At 47.8% G+C, this 23,225-nt stretch overlaps 1 protein-coding gene across 2 annotated transcripts in view; it reads left to right on the forward strand.

The window, feature by feature from the left end:
• The window catches only part of WDR93 (WD repeat domain 93), a 114,829-nt gene that overhangs the window by 47,379 nt on the left and 44,225 nt on the right, over nucleotides 1-23,225 (forward strand). For both annotated transcript variants that reach the window (XM_077263493.1, XM_077263492.1), the window contains exon 7: nucleotides 5,468-5,549. In XM_077263493.1, coding sequence (XP_077119608.1) covers nucleotides 5,468-5,549 — 82 coding nt within the window. The remainder of the gene's footprint in view (nucleotides 1-5,467; nucleotides 5,550-23,225) is intronic.

Here is a 23,225-nt window from a genome sequence, read left to right on the forward strand (position 1 = left end):
AAGGCCATTTTGAGTACTTAGTGATGCCTTTTGGACTCTCTAATGCTCCTTCTGTGTTTCAGTCCTTCATGCATGACATCTTCCGAGAATATCTGGATAAATTTATGATTGTTTATTTGGATGACATTTTGGTCTTTTCTGATGATTGGGAGTCCCATGTGAAGCAGGTCAGGATGGTGTTTCAGGTCCTGCGTGCTAATGCTTTATTTGTGAAGGGCTCAAAATGCCTCTTCGGAGTACAGAAGGTCTCCTTTTTGGGTTTTATTTTTTCTCCTTCTACTGTGGAGATGGACCCAGTCAAGGTCCAGGCTATTCATGACTGGACTCAGCCCACGTCTGTTAAGAGTCTTCAGAAGTTCTTGGGTTTTGCTAATTTTTACCGTCGTTTCATCGCTAATTTTTCTAGCGTGGTTAAACCTTTGACGGATTTGACCAAGAAGGGTTCTGATGTGACTAATTGGTCTCCTGCGGCCGTGGAGGCCTTTCGGGAGCTGAAGCACCGGTTTTCTTCAGCTCCAGTCTTATGTCAGCCAGATGTCTCTCTTCCCTTCCAGGTCGAGGTTGATGCTTCTGAGATTGGAGCAGGGGCTGTTTTGTCGCAGAGAAGCTCTGATGGCTCTGTGATGAAGCCATGTGCTTTCTTTTCAAGAAAGTTTTCGCCTGCCGAGCGGAATTATGATGTTGGTAATCGGGAGTTGTTGGCTATGAAGTGGGCATTTGAGGAGTGGCGACATTGGCTCGAAGGAGCTAAACATCGTGTGGTGGTCTTGACTGATCACAAAAATCTGATTTACCTTGAATCTGCCAAGCGCCTGAATCCTAGACAGGCTCGTTGGTCGTTGTTTTTCTCCCGTTTCAACTTCGTGGTCTCATACCTGCCTGGTCCGAAGAACGTGAAAGCTGATGCACTTTCTAGGAGTTTTGTGCCTGACTCTCCGGGAGTTTCTGAGCCGGCCGGTATTCTCAGAGAGGGAGTGATTTTGTCTGCCATTTCCCCAGATTTGCGACGAGTGCTGCAGAAATTTCAGGCGGATAGACCTGACCATTGTCCACCAGAGAGACTGTTTGTCCCGGATAGATGGACCAGCAGAGTTATTTCCGAGGTTCATTCTTCGGTGTTGGCGGGTCATCCTGGGATTTTTGATACCAGAGATTTGGTGGCTAGGTCCTTCTGGTGGCCTTCCTTGTCGCGGGATGTGCGTTCCTTTGTTCAGTCTTGTGGGATTTGTGCTCGGGCTAAGCCTTGCTGTTCTCGTGCCAGCGGTTTGCTTTTGCCTTTGCCTGTTCCGAAAAGGCCTTGGACGCACATTTCCATGGATTTTATTTCGGATCTTCCAGTATCTCAGAAAATGTCTGTCATCTGGGTGGTGTGTGATCGTTTTTCCAAGATGGTCCATTTGGTGCCCTTGCCTAAGTTGCCTTCTTCCTCCGATTTGGTTCCTCTATTTTTTCAGAATGTGGTTCGCTTGCACGGCATTCCTGAAAATATTGTGTCTGATAGAGGATCCCAGTTTGTGTCCAGGTTTTGGCGGACTTTTTGTGCTAAGATGGGCATTGATTTGTCTTTTTCGTCGGCCTTCCATCCTCAGACTAATGGCCAAACCGAGCGAACTAATCAGACGTTGGAAACTTATTTGAGATGTTTTGTTTCTGCTGATCAGGATGATTGGGTGACTTTTTTGCCTTTGGCCGAGTTTGCCCTTAATAATCGGGCTAGTTCTGCTACTTTGGTTTCACCTTTTTTCTGCAATTCTGGTTTCCATCCTCATTTTTCCTCGGGTCAGGTTGAGCCTTCTGACTGTCCTGGGGTGGATTCTGTGGTGGATAGGTTGCAGCAGATTTGGAACCATGTGGTGGACAATTTGAGGTTGTTACAGGAGAAGGCTCAGCGCTTTGCCAACCGCCGCCGCGGTGTGGGTCCCCGACTTCGTGTTGGGGATTTGGTGTGGCTGTCTTCTCGGTATGTTCCTATGAAGGTCTCCTCTCCTAAATTCAAGCCTCGCTTCATCGGTCCTTATAAGATCTTGGAAATCCTTAACCCGGTGTCTTTTCGTTTGGATCTCCTAGCATCGTTTGCCATTCATAATGTGTTCCATAGGTCCTTGTTGCGGAGGTATGTGGTACCTGTGGTTCCTTCTGTTGAGCCTCCTGCTCCGGTGCTGGTCGAGGGCGAATTGGAGTACGTGGTGGAGAAGATTTTGGATTCTCGTATCTCTAGACGGAGGCTTCAGTATTTGGTTAAGTGGAAGGGCTATGGTCAGGAGGATAATTCCTGGGTTGTCGCCTCTGATGTTCATGCGGCCGATTTGGTTCGTGCCTTCCACGCGGCTCATCCTGATCGCCCTGGGGGTCTTGATGAGGGTTCGGTGACCCCTCCTCAAGGGGGGGGTACTGTTGTGAACTCTATTTTTGGGCTCCCTCTAGTGGTCACAAGCGGTACTGTGTAGTGTTGTCTTTCTGCAGGTTGCAGCATCAGCTGGTTCGTTATCCTTGGTTGGTTTCCTATTTTAGCTCACCTGGATACTCAGTTCCTTGCCTGCTATCAATGTATTCAGTGCTCTTCAGATTCCTTGTGTCTACCTTGCTCCCAGTCTCTCCAAGACAAGCTAAGTTTTTGTTTGATCATTTTTTGATTATCAGTGTTCGTTATGTTTTTAGTCCAGCTCGCTAAAATGTGATTTCCTCGCTTGCTGGTTGCTCTAGGGGACTGAGTTTCTCCCCCCACACCGTGAGTTGGTGTGAGGGTTCTTGAAATCTCAGTGTGGATATTTTGTAAGGGTTTTTTACTGACCGCATAGATTCCCTTTTCTATTTTCTGCTATCTAGTATTAGTGGGCCTCATTTGCTGAATCTGCTTTCACCCCTGTGTATGTGCCTTCCTCTTACCTCACCGTTATTATCTGTTGGGGGCTTCTATATCTTTGGGGATTATTTCTCTGGAGGCAAGAGAGGTCTTTCTTTCTCTCTAGGGGTAGTTAGTTCCTCAGGCTGGCTCGAAACGTCTAGGATTTTTAGGCACGTTCACCGGCTACTTCTAGTGTGTTTGGATAGGTTCAGATTTGCGGTCAGTCCAGTTTGCCACCTCCCTAGAGCTTGTCCTACGTTTGTTACTTAGCTGGAGTAATTTGTGATCCTCAACCACTAAGGATCATAACCGCTATACCCCTTCCGAGCATCCCCTTATTCTCGGAGACAGCCTCTGCCAGACCTCTTTGCAGCAACGTACCTTATTTTTTGGACAATAAGACGCACCTTACCATAAGACGCACCCCAGGGTTAGACAGCAGAAAATCGGAAAAACATTTTTTCCTTTTAATTAAAACTTCCCTGGCAGTGTAAGGTGGAAGGGTTATTAGCACTAATTTTGGTATAATAGGGTAGAATAGGGAGGTAATAAATCTATTATTAGAGTCTCTCTGCAGTGTTATATATACAACACAGCTCTATTACATGCCCAGATAGACATACACAGCGTTGCTACATGCCCAGGTAGACATACACAGCCCTGCTACATGCCCAGATAGACATACACAGCCCTGCTACATGCCCAGATAGACATACACAGCCCTGCTACATGCCCAGATAGACATACACAGCCCTGCTACATGCCACAGGTAGACATACACAGCTCTGCTACATGCCAAGATAGACATACACAGCTCTGCTACATGCCACAGGTAGACATACACAGCTCTGCTACATGCCCAGGAAGACATACACAGCCCTGCTACATGCCCAGATAGACATACACAGCCCTGCTACATGCCCAGATAGATATACACAGCCCTGCTACATGCCCAGATAGACATACACAGCCCTACTACATGCCCAGATAGACATACACAGCCCTGCTACATGCCCAGATAGATATACACAGCCCTGCTACATGCCCAGGTAGACATACACAGCCCTGCTACATGCCCAGATAGACATACACAGCCCTGCTACATGCCCAGATAGACATACACAGCCCTGCTACATGCCCAGATAGACATACACAGCCCTGCTACATGCCCAGATAGACATACACAGCCCTGCTACATGCCACAGATAAACAAACACAGCTCTGCTACATGCCAAGATAGACATACACAGCTCTGCTACATGCCCAGATATACATACACAACCCTGCTACATGCCCGGGTAGACATACACAGCTCGACTACATGCAAAGATAGACATACACAGCTCTGCTACATGCCCAGATAGACATACACAGCCCTGCTACATGCCCAGATAGACCTACACAGCTCTGCTACATGCCCAGATAGACATACACAGCCCTGCTACATGCCCGGGTACACATACACAGATCGACTACATGCCAAGATAGACATACACAGCTCTGCTACATGCCCAGATAGACCTACACAGCTCTGCTACATGCCCAGATAGACCTACACAGCTCTGCTACATGCCACATGCTTACTCTTTGCCACATGTTTTTTTTTTGCCTTCCTCTGGATCAACATGTTAGGGCATGTTAGGTTAGGCTATGGGTTGAACTAGATGGACTTAAAGTCTTCCTTCAACCTTAATAAGTATGCTACTATGTAAGATAGACATGCACAGCTCTGCTACATGCCCAGATAGACATACACAGTCCTGCTACATGCCCAGATAGACCTACACAGCCTTGCTACATGTCAAGATAGACATACACAGCTCGACTGTTGGAATTCCTTATTTTGGGATAGAGTCGGGAAGCCCCCAAATACGTCACACTGTTGTCCGATCCCTCTGATGTCAACAGCTTTGGACAGGTTTAGTCTAATCTATTTCGGGGCTTTAAAGGGGATTTCTGATGTTAGATTTTAGCCTCTGACCCAGCTACAGATTGTTTTGATACAAATCATACTCTGCTTTATTCACCTTCCGTGGGTCCAGCTCTGAGTCTCCGTCACTGCTCCGGTGTCTGTTTTTGTCTGCAGCACTGACGTCATGTTGACAGTCCTGCACAGTTTTTTTTTTTTTAAACCGGCTGGAGAACATGAGTTTTCTGAAACCAGAAACCCACTTTAAGCCCTAAAGATGTTGTGGTGTTTAAATGGAGTCTTGTTAGCACAAATGCCAATGGAGCACTGAGCGCCTCTGCTTGGTTTGAAAAGTCACTTTGTGCTGACAAACTCCCTTTAACTGCATTGTAGAAGAGGCTCTGTTTCCGGCAAGGTTGTGGGGAAAGTTCCCTGTAAAAGCATTTGGTAAAGTTACTGCTGAAATATAAAAGGGTAATCAATCATCTATTCATCTATTTAATACCTCACATGATTGTCAGATATTTCATTCACCAAGCGTTATTGGCTTATAAGCTCGGAGGACTACGGTCAATGAAGCTATCAAGCCCGCGGTGTGTTAATCAGGTATATTTGCTCAGTATGATCGAATTTATTATTATAGTGCCTGTTTTGTAATGGTGCTTTCAATGTATCTTATATTTACGCTGAAAGATTTTATATCTTCATTACAGACAGCCAGTGTGCCAGAGACTGACCCAAAGATAACACAACCAGCACTTTTGATGAAGATTCGGCCACCTAAGCCACTTGCAGGTAACGTCTTATGATCCACGTTGAATATGCAGTAACCTCTTATGAGATATAGCTGCACTGGATATATTCCTTCTGGGATACCTTCTCCGTTACAAATGAAGAAAGCTGTCATCTCATAGTGATGTGCAATTCGCATTCTTTTTACTGTCAGAATTTCCAGACTTTTTGGTTTTGGAGTCTGTAAGTAACTAAACAAAAGATTTGCTTTAAAATAATCATAGTTATTCAGTACAATCATTCATTCTCACTACGATTTCTAAAACCTACAAGCCATTAACCCTCATACACTTTCAGACTCCCTACACTCATCACTGTCCCCAGTCTCCTCTTTTTCCTGCCCTGATCTGGTTGTACACCACTACAATGACACTCTGAGAAGGACCCTGGACCAAGTAGCTCCCTTCACCCTCAGAACGTCCAAGCACAGAGTAAAAGAGCCCTGGCTCACATCGCAAACCCGGCTTCTCCAGCAATGCTCTAGGAGTGCTGAACGCTTATGGAGGAAAACTCGCACACCAGGAGACTTCATCCACTACAAATTTATGTTAAGGAACTATAACTCAGCGCTTCACCTCGCCAAGCAGACCTACTACACCACCCTGATCTCCTCACTATTTAACAACCCTAAAAACCTTTTGTGACACCTTTCACTCCCTCCTCAGTCCAAAAACACGGGCCCCTATCACAGACATCTGTGCTGATGACATGGCCTCCCAGCCACCAAGTGCCACAACTCCAATCCCTCCCCACATCTCCCCTGGCTCACTCTCCACATTCGATCCCATCACAGAAGAAGAGGTCTCCAGGCTCCTCTCTTCTTCTCGTCCGACTACATGCACTACCGACCCCATTCCCTCACATCTTCTCCAGTCTGTCTCTCCTGTCGTCACTACTCACCTAACTAAAATCTTCAATCTCTCCCTCTTTTCTGGTATTTTCCCCTCCTCTCTCAAACACTATATCCTGCACAAATAACTACAGACCAGTCTCCAATCTCCCTTTCATCTCTAAACTCTTGGTACGCCTGGTCTACTCCCACCTTACCCGTGTTACCTCTCCACTCACTCTCTCCTAGATCCATCACAATCCGGCTTCCGTCCCCTACATTCTACACAAACCACACTCATCAAAGTGACCAACGACCTTCTGACAAATGTAATGGTGACCACTCTCTGCTCAAAAGACTGACCGTCACTTCCAAACAGAAATCAGGTGTGAACAGGTGCTGACTAAGAGTAGCCATCTCCATATACAACTAACAAATAAATTAGCACTCTATAGCGCTATAGCATACATGTTTTGAAGTGACGGTCAGTCTTCTGATATTTGTTTACATGATTAATAAAGACCTTGAAGGGGATTTCTGGGATTTGGTAAAGAAAAAAAAAAGTGCCTAAACACTAAGGCCCCCTTCACACGTCAGTATAATACCGTTACCGGTATCATCAGTGTTTTGGATCAGTGTGCCATCCATTTTTTTCTTCCAGTGTAGCTTAAGAAAAAGCAATGCCATCTGTGTGCTGTACGTGTCTTACACGGATCCATAGACTTGTATTGGCCCTTGTCATCCATGCTGCTGGTAAAAAACAGACATGTCTACATGTGGTTTGCACAGACACGGACATGCGTGCAGCTGCAGCACCACAGATTTTAATGGGTATGTGTGGAATCGGTGGAAATAATGGGATTCCTGAAACATGGACATTTGAAGGCGGCCTAACAGGCAGGTAGATACTAACTGCCTGTTGTGCCCAGCGCCCTTTTTCACCAGCACAAAGTGGTCACAGACAACTCCTGCAGGCAATTCAGCTGCCTGTGCTGACGTCATGTTGACACAGCCGTGGCTTCTTTTCCACTCTGCTTTGTTGAAAGGGCGGCACTGCTGACGTCCTGCTGATTGGCAGCCAGATCCCACTGCCTAACTGGGGGAGCTGGCTGTCAATCAGCATGACATCAGCAGGCACGCCCTGTTGATAGAGGAAGGCGGACATTGGCAGAGGCAGCTGGACAGCCAACAGGAGTGGTCTGTGACCGCTCTGTGCAGGCGAAGAACGTCATTGGGTGCAACAGGCAGGTAGGTAGCAACTACATACTTGTTTGTGTTTAGGCAAATGTATTATTTTTTGTTACAAATTCCGAGATATCCCCTTTAATAGAGGGTATGGGTCTGATATGTTTATGCTAGAATTGTGGCTTAAAACACCATAATACGTTGCAGTATTTTTGCGCAACTCATCATAATGTGATGTTTACACGTCAGTCTTGGCCAGCTAAGCCAACATGTGCGTGGCATGGGACTGGAGTGGCTTTGCCTGTCTAATTCATCAGAAACTACACCACCTTAATGGTTTAACGTACTCCAGAAATATGTACTCCAGTCTTTGACTGGAGTATATCTCTGGTGATGACTCACACCAGTTAACAGATTCACCCAATCCATTAAGCGACGTGCACCTCTTAAAGCAGGGGTGGGGAACCTCAGGCCCCAGGGCCATTTACGGCCCTCGATGACCTTTTATCGGGACTCCGAGGAGATTCTCAGTGACCGCATTCTTGGGCAGGGAGGTGTATTTTGATTACAACCAGCTCATTCATTTCTTCTTGCTATGTTAGTACACACATAATGTACTGAACACTGAGGAGCATGCAATGTAAGATTGCTTCCTGAAACCAGTGCCACAGTCATGATGCACTTTGTGGGCGGAGTTTGTACGGCCCCCGAAGGATGGTATAAATATCCAAATGGCCCTTGGAAGAAAAAACATTTCCCACCCCTGTCTTAATTAGGTACATTGTACTCCAGTGAGCCCATTTTGTAAGACTGGCTTGTGCAATATAAGCCTTAGTGATTTGGCTTCATAGTGTCTTTTGTGGACTTACCTAAATTAAATGTTCTCGTGTTTTTTTACCATATGTGTGTTGTATTGCTGGATAAAATCCTCACTCTTTTTCCTGATGGAAATCAATCAATTTCATCCCACCAGCAACTTAACACTCAACTCCTCCTGTGCTGAAATTTTGGACACCATCATTAAGCTGCAGAACAATAAAATAGAGACATCCCTGTATCAGAAGCCAATCGACCGTCCAACATACCTTAAATGGGACAGTTTCCATCCAAAACACATCAAAAACTCCATTGTCTACAGCCAAGCCATCAGATACAATCATATATGTTCCAACCCGATGGATAGAGATGAACATCTTGGTCGCCTCAGAAAGACCTTTTAGAATCAGGGCTACCATCCAAGAACAATTGAAAACCAGATCACAAGAGCCACCAGAACATCAAGGAATCACATTACAAAGCTAAAGAAGAAAATAATCGGATGCTTCTAGTAGTCACCTACAATCCAAATCTGGAGGCACTAAGGGGAGCTGCACGGAAATTACAACCTTTACTACAAAAAGATGCCCAATTACAATCCATTTTTCCAGACCCCCCACTACTGTTTTTAGGCAGCCCCCAAATCTAAGAAGCATCATTGTCAGAAGCTCCTATCCTCTCAAATAGCTGCAGGTACCTTTCCTTGCAACCAGAAAAAATGTAAAACCTGTCCATTTATAATGACCACGGACAAGATAAAGATCCCCAATTCACATCAGGACTACAAGATACCAGGAATTTTCAGCTGCGACACTTCTAATGTGGTGGACTTAATTATTTGTACTAAAGGTTCAACTGGGGGTCTGTATGTAGGGGAGACAGGGCAGAAACTGAGAACAAGGATAAATTCTCACCGCCATACAATAAGAGAAAAAAGAATGCATCTGCCTGTGGCCAAACATTTTTATATGCCTGGTCATAGCACCATGGACCTGAAATTACTTGTATCGAAAGGTAACTTCAAATCTCAGAGAGACAGGAGAATCTGGGAGTATAAACTTATGACAACGTTTGACACACTTAGTGCAGGGAATGAATGTGTTGCATGGATTTATGTTTTTTTACATCAATTACTGAATTTGCTCTTCAGACCTTGTGGGGGCATCATAACATAGAACCAGACCCCAATCAGAGGACAATAAAACATTCACACTCCTTATCTATGAACTGTTCCAATATTTATGGACACAATTGTTTATCACTCTCCCATAATGACAGTTCTGTGCTGTGTTGTGTATAAATATGTGATTCTTCAGATGTTATATTAGTCTGTGCTTGATGAAGAGACCTGAGTAGTCTCGAAAGCTTGCAGTTTGTTACCATCTTTTCAGTTAGCCATTAAAAGGTATCAACCACTGAGGACTCTCAATTCCAAATATTTTTCTATGAAGTAACAATCATTCACGGACACTGATGATTCAATTGTGGAAAAATGTCCTGTTCATTTCATAGCCATCACAAATTCTCTCCATGGCAAACAAATGCACAGATTTAAAATATTCACCGCAATATGCCCAATATAAAGTCCATGAATATTGTGTAAGATGTCGCACAGAGTGGAGTAGGCCTGGAAAAATACACCTGGAGGCATTTTCCCTTTCGCAAGCATCGAAACGTCCAAGTGTGTTGTTTCATGTCTTATCTACTATGCAGGGTTTCAGACGCTGCTCATTGACTTTTTATTTGGCTTCTTGTGGATATTTGAAATCTAGCTCTGTATTTAAATAATTCCTAGAAACAAGAAGGGAGGCTACAAATATGTGAGGGCAAACTTCAAAAGAATCAAAAAAGACCTACAAGAAAAATAGAAGTGCTGAGCCCAAAGTAAAATTTATAATATTTATTGATAATAGACAAAGAATTTTTTAAAACAAAAACTTATTAGGTACAATGGAGATGAAAGACAGGAGTAGCCGCCAGTGTGAAACCAAACTGGTAAATAAATCCAGACTATACATCAACAATTAATCAATACATAATGTGTAGTGTCAAAATAAATAAATATAATCAAGTGAAAAATATTAAATGGGAATGTACATGATTAAATAATAAAGTGCTGTGCAAAAAAAGTATGTTAAGGAATTTCATCATAGTAAAAAAAAATATATATACAGTACACACATATGCCAAGAAATGCTATGCACCATAGAAAGGATGGCAATAGAAATATTTCTGTAATGAATCTCAAATAATTTAGACAAAATAGAGGTGCTTGTGCTCAACAGATTAGCCATTAAATACTAGACCAGCATGTAAATGTCCAAGTAAATATAAATTAATAAGGTGCAAGTGCTGTGAATAAATGGTCTAGCTGTTAATCCTAAAATAAAAGAATAGGCATAATGTATACAAAAGGTGCAAGTGCACACACACACACCTGAATGGGTAATCACACACAGCAGTCCAGGACCCCGACGCGCGTTTCAGATATAGCTTCCTCAATAGGGGGAATATTATCTGTATTTGCAATGGCGAGAATTTGTGATATGGCTTTGAAATGGAAAAAATGATCTAGAGACTAGGTTGCAGTACTCAGTCATCAAATCTAAAGTTTGGACTTTACCTTTGTAGGGATCTTCTATGAAGGCAAACACAAATGTACTAGGATAATGGATTCCTACAGTAGTCCGCTAGCTGACATATCAACTCATTGGCTTGATGGATGTCGGAACAGACCTCATTATTTTGGCTCACACAACCTAAATACTTGTGTTAGAAATTAACAGCAGCGATGGAGAGCTAGCACGTAGCAGGAATCGTCGCTGTTATTGCCAGGTTCCGACTCTTTAACTCCGCATTTATCCCACATGTACACACATGGTCAAAATTGTTGGTACCCCTCGTTTAATGACAGAATGGTCACAGAAATCACTTGAATCTGACAAAAGTAATAATAAAAGTTCTATGAAAATGATCAGTTGAAAGTCAGACATTGCTTTTCAACCATGCTTCCACAAAATTAAAAAAAAAATTAAACTCATGAAATAGGCCTGGACAGAAATGATGGTACCTCTGAAAAAATTGTGACAAAAGGGACATGTTAAATCAAGGTGTGTCCACTAACTAGCATCACAGGTGTCTACAATCTTGGAATCAGTGAGTGGGCCTGTATATAGGGCTACAGATGCTCACTGAGCTGTTTGGTGACATGGTGTGTATCACACTCAACATGGACCAGAGGAAGCGAAGGAAAGAGTTGTCTCAGGAGATTAGAAAGAAAATTATAGACAAACATGTTAAAGGGAAAGTTATAAGACCATCTCCAAGCAGCTTGATGTTCCTGTGACTACAGTTGCACATATTATTCAGAAATGTAAGATCCATGGGACTGTAGCCAATCTCCCTGGACATGGCTGCAGGAGGAAAATTGATGACAAATCAAAGAGATGGATAATACGAATGCTAACAAAAGAGCCCAGAAAAACTTCCAAACAGATTAAAGGTGAACTTCAAGCTCATGGAACATCAGTGTCAGATCGCACCATCCGTCGTTGTATGAGCCAAAGTGGACTTCATGGGAGACGACCAAGGAGGACACCATTGTTGAAAAAAAAATCATAAAAAAAGCCATACTGGAATTTGCCAAACTACATGCTGAAAAGCCGCAAAGCTTCTGGGAGAATGTCCTATGGACTTGATGAGACAAAAATTGAACTTTTTGGCAAGGCTCATCAGCTCTATGTTCACAGATGGAAAAATGAAGCATATCAAGAAAAGAACACTGTCCCTACTGTGAAACATGGAGGAGGCTCTGTTATGTTCTGGGGCTGCTTTGCTGCATCTGGCACAGGGAGGCTAGAATCTGTGCAGTGTGCAATGAAATCTTAAGACTATCAAGGGATTCTAGACAGAAATGTGCTGCCCAGAGTTAGAAAGCTTGGTCTCCGTCACAGGTCATGGGTTTTGCAACAGGATAATGACTCAAAACACACAGCTAAAAACACCCAAGAATGGCTAAGAGGAAAACAATGGACTATTCTGAAGTGGCCTTCTATGAGGCCTGACCTAAATCCTATTGAGCATCTTTGGAAAGATCTGAAACACGTCATCTGGAAAAGGCAACCTTCAAACACAAGACAACTGGAGCAGTTTGTTCTTGAGGAGTGGGCCAAAATACCGTATATACTCGAGTATAAGCCGACCCGAGTATAAGCCGACCCCCCTAATTTTGCCACAAAAAACTGGGAAAACTTATTGACTCGAGTATAAGCCTAGGGTGGAAAATGCAGCAGCTACCGGTGAATTTCAAAAATAAAGATAGATGCTCCATGCCGTTCATTATAGCCCCATAGCTGTGCCATAGAAAGCTGTGCCATATAGTGCTCTGCATTGTTCATTATTGCCCCATAGCTGTACCATAGAAAGCTGTGCCATATAGTGCTCTGCACCGTTCATTATTGCCCCATAGATATACCATAGAAAGCTGTGCCATTGCTGCTGCTGCTGCAATAAAAAAAAAAAAGACATACTCACCTCTCTTGCTTGCAGCTCCTCAGCGTCCCGTCCCGGCGTCTCTCTGCACTGACTGATCAGGCAGAGGGCGGCGCGCACACTATATGCGTCATCGCGCCCTCTGACCTGCAGAGTCAGTGCGGAGAGACGCCGGGAAGATGGAGCGGCACCCGGCGTGTGGAACGAGGACAGGTGAATATGTAATACTTACCTGCTCCCGGCGTCCCGCTCCTTCCCCCGGACAGCTGGTCTCCGGGTGCCGCAGCCTCTTCCTCTATCAGCGATCACCGTTCTGCTCATTAGAGAAATGAATATGCGGCTCCACCCCTATGGGAGTGGAGTCCATATTCATTTCTCTAATGAGCGGTCCCACGTGACCGCTGAACAGGGGAAGAGCTGCGGCACCCGGAGACCATGGGACGGGCAGGGGAAGCGCCGGAAGCAGGTAAGTATGCCTCAGCGCCCTCTCCCCCTCACCCGCCGACCCTGCCGCCGACCGTGACTCGAGTATAAGCCGAGAGGGGCACTTTCAGCCCAAAAATTTGGGCTGAAAATCTCAGCTTATACTCGAGTATATACGGTACCTGTCGAGAGGGGCAGAGGTCTCATTGACAGTTACAGGAATTGTTTGATTGCAATTATTGCCTCAAAAGGTTGTGCAACAAAATATTAAGTTAAGGGTACCATCATTTCTGTCCAGGTCTATTTCATGAGTTTTTTATTTATTTTTTTTAAATTCTGTGGAAGCATGGTTGAAAAGCAATGTCTGACTTTCATTTGTTCATTTTCATAGATTTTTTATTTATTATCACTTTTGTCAGATTCAAGTTATTTCTTTGACCATTGTGGGTTTTTCTGTCATTAAACGAGGGGTACCAACAATTTTGACCACGTGTGTATAGAGTGGGGTCAGCTCCTGAGCCTGGCCCTTACACGCTGTCCTGACATCCACTGTACATGGATGGTGGATGTGGAGAAAGGGATTAAACAGCTATTGCAGTACTATTTATTTTATTTCTACCTTTAGGCCTTGTGGACAATCAGTGGAGCAGGTACAGTTTGCGCATACTTGACCCCTACACAGACAGGGCACAGCAGAACGCTGTTTTTGGGAACTGTGCGGCTGGACAGGTGATTAGTTAGTTGACTTAAATTCGTGAGACAATCCCATTAATAAGAACACAAAATATGCTTTAAATAAGTCTAAAGGACCATTTTTTCTTCCATTTTATTTCCATTGCTCTTCTGAGTATTTATCTTGTTTATTTTTTATTAAATCCACCATACGGTTCCAGATACATGGGACTTTTTATACTGTGCTAATTTTTGTGGTCTTTACCAAGAGGGCTGTGTACACAGAAAAATTAGCACTAAATAAAAAGACCCAGATTTCTGGAAGCATATAGCAGATTTCAAAGAAGAAAGTTGAAAAAAAGTTACTCAGGGAAGCAATGGGAATAAAATAAGAGCAGAAACTGTTCACTTTCGACTTGGTGACAGGTCCTATTAAATATTGCTATAAAGATGCAATACACACCCGGCTTTGGTACCAGATACACACAGTTATATATCACGGTCCTTATATGGACCGCAATGACTGGACTGACCATGATTCTCCCAGCCCAACTTAACAGCTCATAACTAGTGTTGAGCATTCCGATACCGCAAGTATCGGGTATCGGCCGATACTTGCGGTATCGGAATTCCGATACCGGGATTCCGATACTTGCCGCGTATCGGATACCGGAATCGGAAGTTCCAAGATTCAAAATGCAGAAATTCAGCCAATGAGAATGATTCCAAGTGTGGGCACATCCTGTTTAGCATGGAGGGCATGAAACTACTGGCAAGGCTGTGATTGGCTGCTGAAATGATGTCATGATGCAGTTTAAAAGTCGCTGGCGCCATTTTGCGATCACTCTGCTGTGAATTCAGTTAGTGACAGGACGCTGTTTGCTGACTGAGGGACAGTTTAGAGATAGCGATTTGCTTCTTTGTGCTTTCCAAAGGCTAATTTGGCAACCGCTGTGTTCACCTACTATTCACCTTGCTTTTGCCTTGTAGCACTGTTTTCACAGCGATCTGCAAGGTCTCTGTGTGTGTGTGTGTGTGAGTGCAGCCCACTCTCTAGTCTGAGTGCAGCCACATAGGCCATCCATAGCTGGTTGTATTCAGTTCAGGGAGGGTGGTTCATTGCCTCATACTGTTCTTTTTTTTTTTTTTTTTTCAAGTAGTGTAGTCTGCTGCTAATTTATTCAAAAAAATCCTATTAGTGTCTTTCCACCCGTCTCCAGCTAATTTGTGGAAAAACACTACATAGGATAACGTAGAGGAGGGTTTTTGGGCCTTGCAGCGCCGTTTACGGCTGTCTGCACGGTCTCCATGTGACTGCAGCTCGCCCTGTAGTCTGTGAGCAGCCGTAGCCTGGTTGTCTCCAGCTCAGGGTTGTTCACTGCGTCATACCGCCAAATCAATTTTCATTTTGTTTTAAGTAGTGCAGGCTGCTGCACATTTTTTCAAAAAATTCCTATTAGTGTCTTTCCACCCGTCTCCAGCTAATTTGTGGAAAAACACTACATAGGATAACGTAGAGGAGGGTTTTTGGGCCTTGCAGCGCCGTTTACGGCTGTCTGCACGGTCTCCGTGTGACTGCAGCTCGCCCTGTAGTCTGTGAGCAGCCGTAGCCTGGTTGTCTCCAGCTCAGGGTTGTTCACTGCGTCATACCGCCAAATCAATTTTCATTTTGTTTTAAGTAGTGCAGGCTGCTGCACATTTTTTCAAAAAATTCCTATTAGTGTCTTTCCACCCGTCTCCAGCTAACTTGTGGAAAAACACTACATAGGATAACGTAGAGGAGGGTTTTTGGGCCTTGCAGCGCCGTTTACGTCTGTCTGCACGGTCTCCGTGTGACTGCAGCTCTATCCGTTGTCAGTTCAGCCCCCAAAAAATAAATAAATAATAAAGTTCACCAAACACACCAGTTACACCACTTTACATTTGTGTAGGCCACATTAGCTCATATTAAAGTCTAGTCCACACTTTAGAAAATTAGTGTTTCTTATACCTGTTAGGAGGAGTTGCTCAGGAATAAGCACACAAAGCCGTTAGTACTTTTCTGCTTATCTTTATCAGTCAACCAAGATGAAGAAGGCAGTGAGTAAGGCACGTGGGCGTGGGCGCGGAGCAGGGAGGGGACGTGGGGATTCTGTGCCTGCTGCGGGCACCGGTGACTCATCAGCACCCACATTCACCAGGCAACAGTCGTTCATGCGCAGCTTTGTGTCAGAGCGCCGTACACCGCTGCTGCGTGAAGAACAAATTGAAGCCGTTGTCGGATGGATGGCAGCTAATGCATCAACTTCAATTAGTGCCACATCCTCTCAGACACAGAGCACTGGAGAGCAGCCATCTGTCTCTTCACCACCTGCCAAATTGCCCAGGCAGACAGAGAGCCCAGGACAGGAGCCGTCTCTACTTCTGTTCTCTGAATCTCTTGGCTTGGAAACAGGGGGCCAGCCAAGCAGCATTGGAGAAATGGAAGAAGAGGCAGGGTGCAGTGATGCCCAACAGCTTTTTCTGTCTTCCTCTGAAGAGGCGGGTGGGCCAGTGGCTCCGGTCACCACATCGCAGGCCGCATCAGCTGATGATGACACTCAGGTGCCACTTACTGGTGCGTGCTCTGCTGCTGAGACTACCCAGGAGGAGCAGTTGGGGGCAGAGGGTAGTGTAGATGATGAGGTCCTTGACCCATCTTGGCGTGAGGGACAGGAAGGTGGTGGGAGCAGCTCTGAGGAAGAGATTCCCCGTACGGCCCAAAGAGGGAGAGGGAGGGGGAAGACTGCGGATCCTGCAGCCTCCGCTTTGGCACCCGTTAGGAGCATGTCTCTTCCAAAAGCCAAAAAGGGCGCTCCCAAGACTTGCAGTGCCTGGTCCTTTTTTGACACAGTTGCAGATGACATTTGCTATGTCAGATGCAAGGTGTGTCATCAAAAAGTCAAAAGAGGGAAAAATGTCAGCAACCTCAATACCTCCAACATGTGGAAACATGTGCGCAACAGGCACCCGGCGGAGTTAGAAAAACACACTGAAGAGCTAGGCCAACCAACAGCGGCAGCTACCACCTCTTCAGCTCGTGTTGCCTCTTCCTCTAGCTCACACGCAGCTGGTTCGGCTTCCTCCCAGGATCGCCGTGGAAGAACCTCTGGCCCTGTTGTCCAGAGACCCGCTGTAATTCCACCCGCAGCACCACTTTCCCAGTCATCCACACACTCCCAGCCCACTCTACAGCCATCGGTAGTACAGGCATGGGAGAAAAGGCGGCCTTTCTCGTCAAACCACCCACGAGCACAGGCTCTGACTGCAGGCATTGCCAAACTTCTTTCACTGGAAATGCTGTCATTCAGGCTGGTGGAGACTGACCGCTTCCGTGACTTGATGTCATTGGCAGTCCCACAGTACAATGTGCCCAGCCGCTTTTACTTCAGCAGGCAAGCCGTCCCTGCCCTGCACAAGCATGTGGAGGGACACATAAAACACGCGCTACTGAACGCCGTCAGTAGCAAGGTCCACCTCACCACCGATGCGTGGACCAGTCAACATGGACAGGGGCGATACCTTTCCCTCACTGCCCATTGGGTTAATGTCGTTGAGCCGGGTACAGACCGTGCGAGTGGCGCAGGACGTGTCCTGCCCACTCCAAGGATTGCAGGAATCCATTCTGTACGCATTGACTCCTCCTCTTACACCAGTTCCTCAGAATCATCGCTGCAGGAGCCGTCACAGTCCACCTCCACATGGACCCGTGATGAACGTGTACCTGTTACGACCGACATGAGCACAGCCGTGGCCAAACGTCAACAGGCCGTGTTGAAATTAATTTTGTGGGGGAATCGTAGCCACACAGCGCAGGAGCTCTGGAATGCCATCAAGCAGGAGAGCGATGTGTGGTTTGTGCCAGCGAATCTCCAGCCAGGCATGGTAGTGTGTGATAATGGCCGAAATCTGGTGGCAGCTCTGGGCCTCGGCAACCTCACTCACATCCCATGTCTGGCACATGTGCTCAATTTGGTGGTGCAGAGCTTTTTGAGGGACTATCCGGATCTTTATGCACTGCTGCACAAGGTCCGCCTAGAGTGTGCTCACTTGCGGCGTTCCAGCACGGCAAAAGCGCGCATTGCGGCTCTGCAGCGCCGACACCGCCTGCCGGAACATCGCATCATATGTGACCTACCTACCAGGTGGAATTCCACGTTACATATGTTGGAGCGGTTGTGTGAGCAGCAGCAAGCTGTAATGGAGTACCAGCTGCTTCAGGCACAAAGAAGTCGCAGTCAGCGCCGTACAGACTTCACAACCACATAGTGGGCCACTATGAATGACGTCTGCCAGGTTTTGCGTCCCTTTGATTATTCCACGCGGATGCCGAGTGCAGATGATGCACTAGTCAGCATGACTGTCCCCCTTATCTGCCTGCTTGAAAAATCACTGCAAGCGCTAAGGGATGATGTTGTGGAAGAGGTGGAGGATGAGGATTCACCATTTCCATCATCTTCTGGACAGTCAGCGCCACGTGGTTCCTCACAAACGCGTAGGCAGGGGACAGTTTGTGAGGAGGATGAGGAGGAGTCAATGGAGGAGGAAGACATCCGTCCAGAGGAGGGAGTTACCGAATTGTCCAGTACTCAGTGTGTACAGCGAGGGTGGGGTGATGACGAGCGGGCAGAGACCACGCCTCCAGCAGGGGACAGCGTTTCTTGGGCAGTTGGCAGTCTGCAGCACATGGTGGATTACATGCTGCAGTGCCTGAGAAACGACCGCCGCATCGCCCACATTCTCAACATGTCTGATTATTGGGTGTTCACCCTCCTCGATCCTCGCTACCGGGACAACGTAGAAAGCCTCATCACACCGTTGAACCGGGAGCGAAAAATGCGGGAGTACCAAGACACACTGGTCAATTCCATCATCTTCTCCATTCCAACTGAGAGAAGTGCTGCTAGTGCATTCCAAAGCAGCTCAGTGCGTCCAGGCAGTGGTGGAGGCTCTGCACAAAGAGGGAGCAGAAGCAGTGCCTCTGCCCAAGGCAAGACCAGTATGGCCCAACTGTGGCACAGATTTCTGTGCCCCCCACAAAAGTCTACACCATCACAGACGGCTCCAGTCAGCAGGAGGCAACGGTTCCGTCAGATGGTGACAGACTACATGTCTTGCCCTCTTGCTGTACTCCCAGACGGCTCTTCCCCTTTCAAGTTTTGGGTCTCAAAGCTGGATACATGGCCAGAGCTAAGCCAGTATGCATTGGAGGTGCTGTCTTGCCCTGCGGCCAGTGTATTATCGGAACGTGTCTTTAGTGCTGCAGGTGGTGTACTAACTGACCGTCGCATGCGACTATCCTCCGATAACGTTGACCGGCTTACTTTCCTGAAAATGAACAAGGCCTGGATCTCGCAGGAATTTGCCACTCCTCCTCCTGATTAAATAATTAGGTCACTGTATACGTTATCCAGGTCTCCTGTTGTGTTCATCTTTCTACCACCTGAACTTAAATTCCTGGGCTCCAACACCGCCAGTTGAGGCTCAGAAGTGCCGTCTGCACAGTCAAAACATACGACCCAGTGTTATTGGGTTTCAGTAACGTCAGCTGATCCCCAGCTGTGTAGCCGGCAATGTGTCATGCGACCGCCACGCTGACACAACAACTGAAATGTAAGGGAATCTGTCCCCCTCCCCCAAGGCGTTTGTTACTGAAAGAGCCACCTTGTGCAGCAGTAATGCTGCACAAGGAAAAGGTAGCTATTTTGGTTTAGCTCCTTGCACACGCAGAACTTAACACTTATATAATGTGTCCACTGATACCGTAAAACCGTCCCGGAGGTGGAACTTTCCTTCGTAATATGACGCAGCACAGCCGTCATTCCTACCCCCCCGGCGCTGCGCCCCGGCTCCTCAGCGTTGTTTGATTCCGTCCCGGAGCCTGCGCTGTTATGTTATCCCGTGGCCAGGCACACTTAGCGCTGCCCGTCTTCTGGCATCATTTGGTGTCAGGATGGCTGCGCCTGTGCGGCCGCGCTGGCCGAGAGCCCGCCTCGCAGTGTCTTCTGATTTAATCCCACTGGGGGCCTGGGATCCATGGACATGCGCATTGCATATCTGAACCTCCACCTCTCACTCATCTCCCTATGGCTTCTTCAGACTGTTCGGTGTCAGCTGGTCCCTAATAGCATGCCACGGTCGTGACACCGCACAGTCTTAAGAAGCCGTAGGGAGGGGAGTGAGAGGCGAGGATATGCACTGCGCATGGCCATGGATCCCAGGCCCCCAGTGGGATAAAATCAGAAGACACTGCGAGGCGGGCTCTCGTCCAGCGCGGCCGCACAGGCGCAGCCAGCCTGACACCAAATGATGCCAGAAGACGGGCAGCGCTAAGTGTGCCTGGCCACGGGATAACATAACAGCGCAGGCTCCGGGACGGAATCAAACAACGCTGAGGAGCCGGGGCACGGCGCCGGGGTGGTAGGAATGACGGCTGTGCTGCGTCATATTACGAAGGAAAGTCCCACCTCCGGGACGGTTTCACGGTTTCAGGGGACACATTTTATAAGTGTTTAGTTCTGTGTTTGCAAGGAGCGTGATGAAAAGAGCCACCTTTTCCTTTTGCATCTTTTGTGCTGCACAAGCTGGCTCTTTCAGCTACAAACGCCTTGGGGGGGGGGGTTAAAGGTTCCCATTCGACTTTCTCAGGCTTCGGCCTACATTGTGTTCCTCTGCTTTTCCACCTGTCCCTGGGCTCCAACACCGCCAGTTGCCGTCCAGAAGTGCTGTCCGCACAGTCCCAACAGTCGCTCCTCTGTTATTGGGGTTCAGTAACGTCAGCTGTTCCCCAGCTGTGTGTGTGGCAATCCCTCCTACCTCCTCCACCTCCCCCTCCTGTCCCTGGGCTCCAACACCGCCAGTTGCCGTCCAGAAATGCTGTACGCACAGTCAACAGTCCCTCCTCTGTTATTGGGGTTCAGTAACGTCAGCTGTTCCCCAGCTGTGTGTGTGGCAATCCCTCCTACCTCCTCCACCTCCCCCTCCTGTCCCTGGGCTCCAACACCGCCAGTTGCCGTCCAGAAGTGCTGTACGCACAGTCAACAGTCCCTCCTCTGTTATTGGGGTTCAGTAACGTCAGCTGTTCCCCAGCTGTGTGTGTGGCAATCCCTCCTACCTCCTCCACCTCCCCCTCCTGTCCCTGGGCTCCAACACCGCCAGTTGCCATCCAGAAGTGCTGTACGCACAGTCAACAGTCCCTCCTCTGTTATTGGGGTTCAGTAACGTCAGCTGTTCCCCAGCTGTGTGTGTGGCAATCCCTCCTACCTCCTCCACCTCCCCCTCCTGTCCCTGGGCTCCAACACCGCCAGTTGCCGTCCAGAAGTGCTGTACGCACAGTCAACAGTCCCTCCTCTGTTATTGGGGTTCAGTAACGTCAGCTGTTCCCCAGCTGTGTGTGTGGCAATCCCTCCTACCTCCTCCTCCTCCACCTGTCCCTGGGCTCCAACACCGCCAGTTGCCGTCCAGAAGTGCTGTCCGCACAGTCCCAACAGTCCCTCCTCTGTTATTGGGGTTCAGTAACGTCAGCTGTTCCCCAGCTGTGTGTGTGGCAATCCCTCCTACCTCCTCCTTCTCCACCTGTCCCTGGGCTCCAACACCGCCAGTTGCCGTCCAGAAGTGCTGTACGCACAGTCAACAGTCCCTCCTCTGTTATTGGGGTTCAGTAACGTCAGCTGTTCCCCAGCTGTGTGTGTGGCAATCCCTCCTACCTCCTCCACCTCCCCCTCCTGTCCCTGGGCTCCAACACCGCCAGTTGCCGTCCAGAAGTGCTGTACGCACAGTCAACAGTCCCTCCTCTGTTATTGGGGTTCAGTAACGTCAGCTGTTCCCCAGCTGTGTGTGTGGCAATCCCTCCTACCACCTCCCCCTCCTGTCCCTGGGCTCCAACACCGCCAGTTGCCGTCCAGAAGTGCTGTACGCACAGTCAACAGTCCCTCCTCTGTTATTGGGGTTCAGTAACGTCAGCTGTTCCCCAGCTGTGTGTGTGGCAATCCCTCCTACCTCCTCCTACCTCCTCCTCCTCCACCTGTCCCTGGGCTCCAACACCGCCAGTTGCCGTCCAGAAGTGCTGTCCGCACAGTCCCAACAGTCCCTCCTCTGTTATTGGGGTTCAGTAACGTCAGCTGTTCCCCAGCTGTGTGTGTGGCAATCCCTCCTACCTCCTCCTACCTCCTCCTCCTCCACCTGTCCCTGGGCTCCAACACCGCCAGTTGCCCTCCAGAAGTGCTGTACGCACAGTCAACAGTCCCTCCTCTGTTATTGGGGTTCAGTAACGTCAGCTGTTCCCCAGCTGTGTGTGTGGCAATCCCTCCTACCTCCTCCACCTCCCCCTCCTGTCCCTGGGCTCCAACACCGCCAGTTGCCGTCCAGAAATGCTGTACGCACAGTCAACAGTCCCTCCTCTGTTATTGGGGTTCAGTAACGTCAGCTGTTCCCCAGCTGTGTGTGTGGCAATCCCTCCTACCTCCTCCTACCTCCTCCTCCACCTGTCCCTGGGCTCCAACACCGCCAGTTGCCGTCCAGAAGTGCTGTACGCACAGTCAACAGTCCCTCCTCTGTTATTGGGGTTCAGTAACGTCAGCTGTTCCCCAGCTGTGTGTGTGGCAATCCCTCCTACCTCCTCCTCCTCCACCTGTCCCTGGGCTCCAACACCGCCAGTTGCCGTCCAGAAGTGCTGTCCGCACAGTCCCAACAGTCCCTCCTCTGTTATTGGGGTTCAGTAACGTCAGCTGTTCCCCAGCTGTGTGTGTGGCAATCCCTCCTACCTCCTCCTACCTCCTCCTCCTCCACCTGTCCCTGGGCTCCAACACCGCCAGTTGCCGTCCAGAAGTGCTGTACGCACAGTCAACAGTCCCTCCTCTGTTATTGGGGTTCAGTAACGTCAGCTGTTCCCCAGCTGTGTGTGTGGCAATCCCTCCTACCTCCTCCACCTCCCCCTCCTGTCCCTGGGCTCCAACACCGCCAGTTGTTGTCCAGAAATGCTGTACGCACAGTCAACAGTCCCTCCTCTGTTATTGGGGTTCAGTAACGTCAGCTGTTCCCCAGCTGTGTGTGTGGCAATCCCTCCTACCTCCTCCTACCTCCTCCTCCTCAACCTGTCCCTGGGCTCCAACACCGCCAGTTGCCGTCCAGAAGTGCTGTACGCACAGTCAACAGTCCCTCCTCTGTTATTGGGGTTCAGTAACGTCAGCTGTTCCCCAGCTGTGTGTGTGGCAATCCCTCCTACCTCCTCCTACCTCCTCCTCCTC

This window comes from Ranitomeya variabilis, chromosome 5, assembly GCF_051348905.1.
Source record: "Ranitomeya variabilis isolate aRanVar5 chromosome 5, aRanVar5.hap1, whole genome shotgun sequence".
NCBI lineage: Eukaryota > Metazoa > Chordata > Amphibia > Anura > Dendrobatidae > Ranitomeya > Ranitomeya variabilis.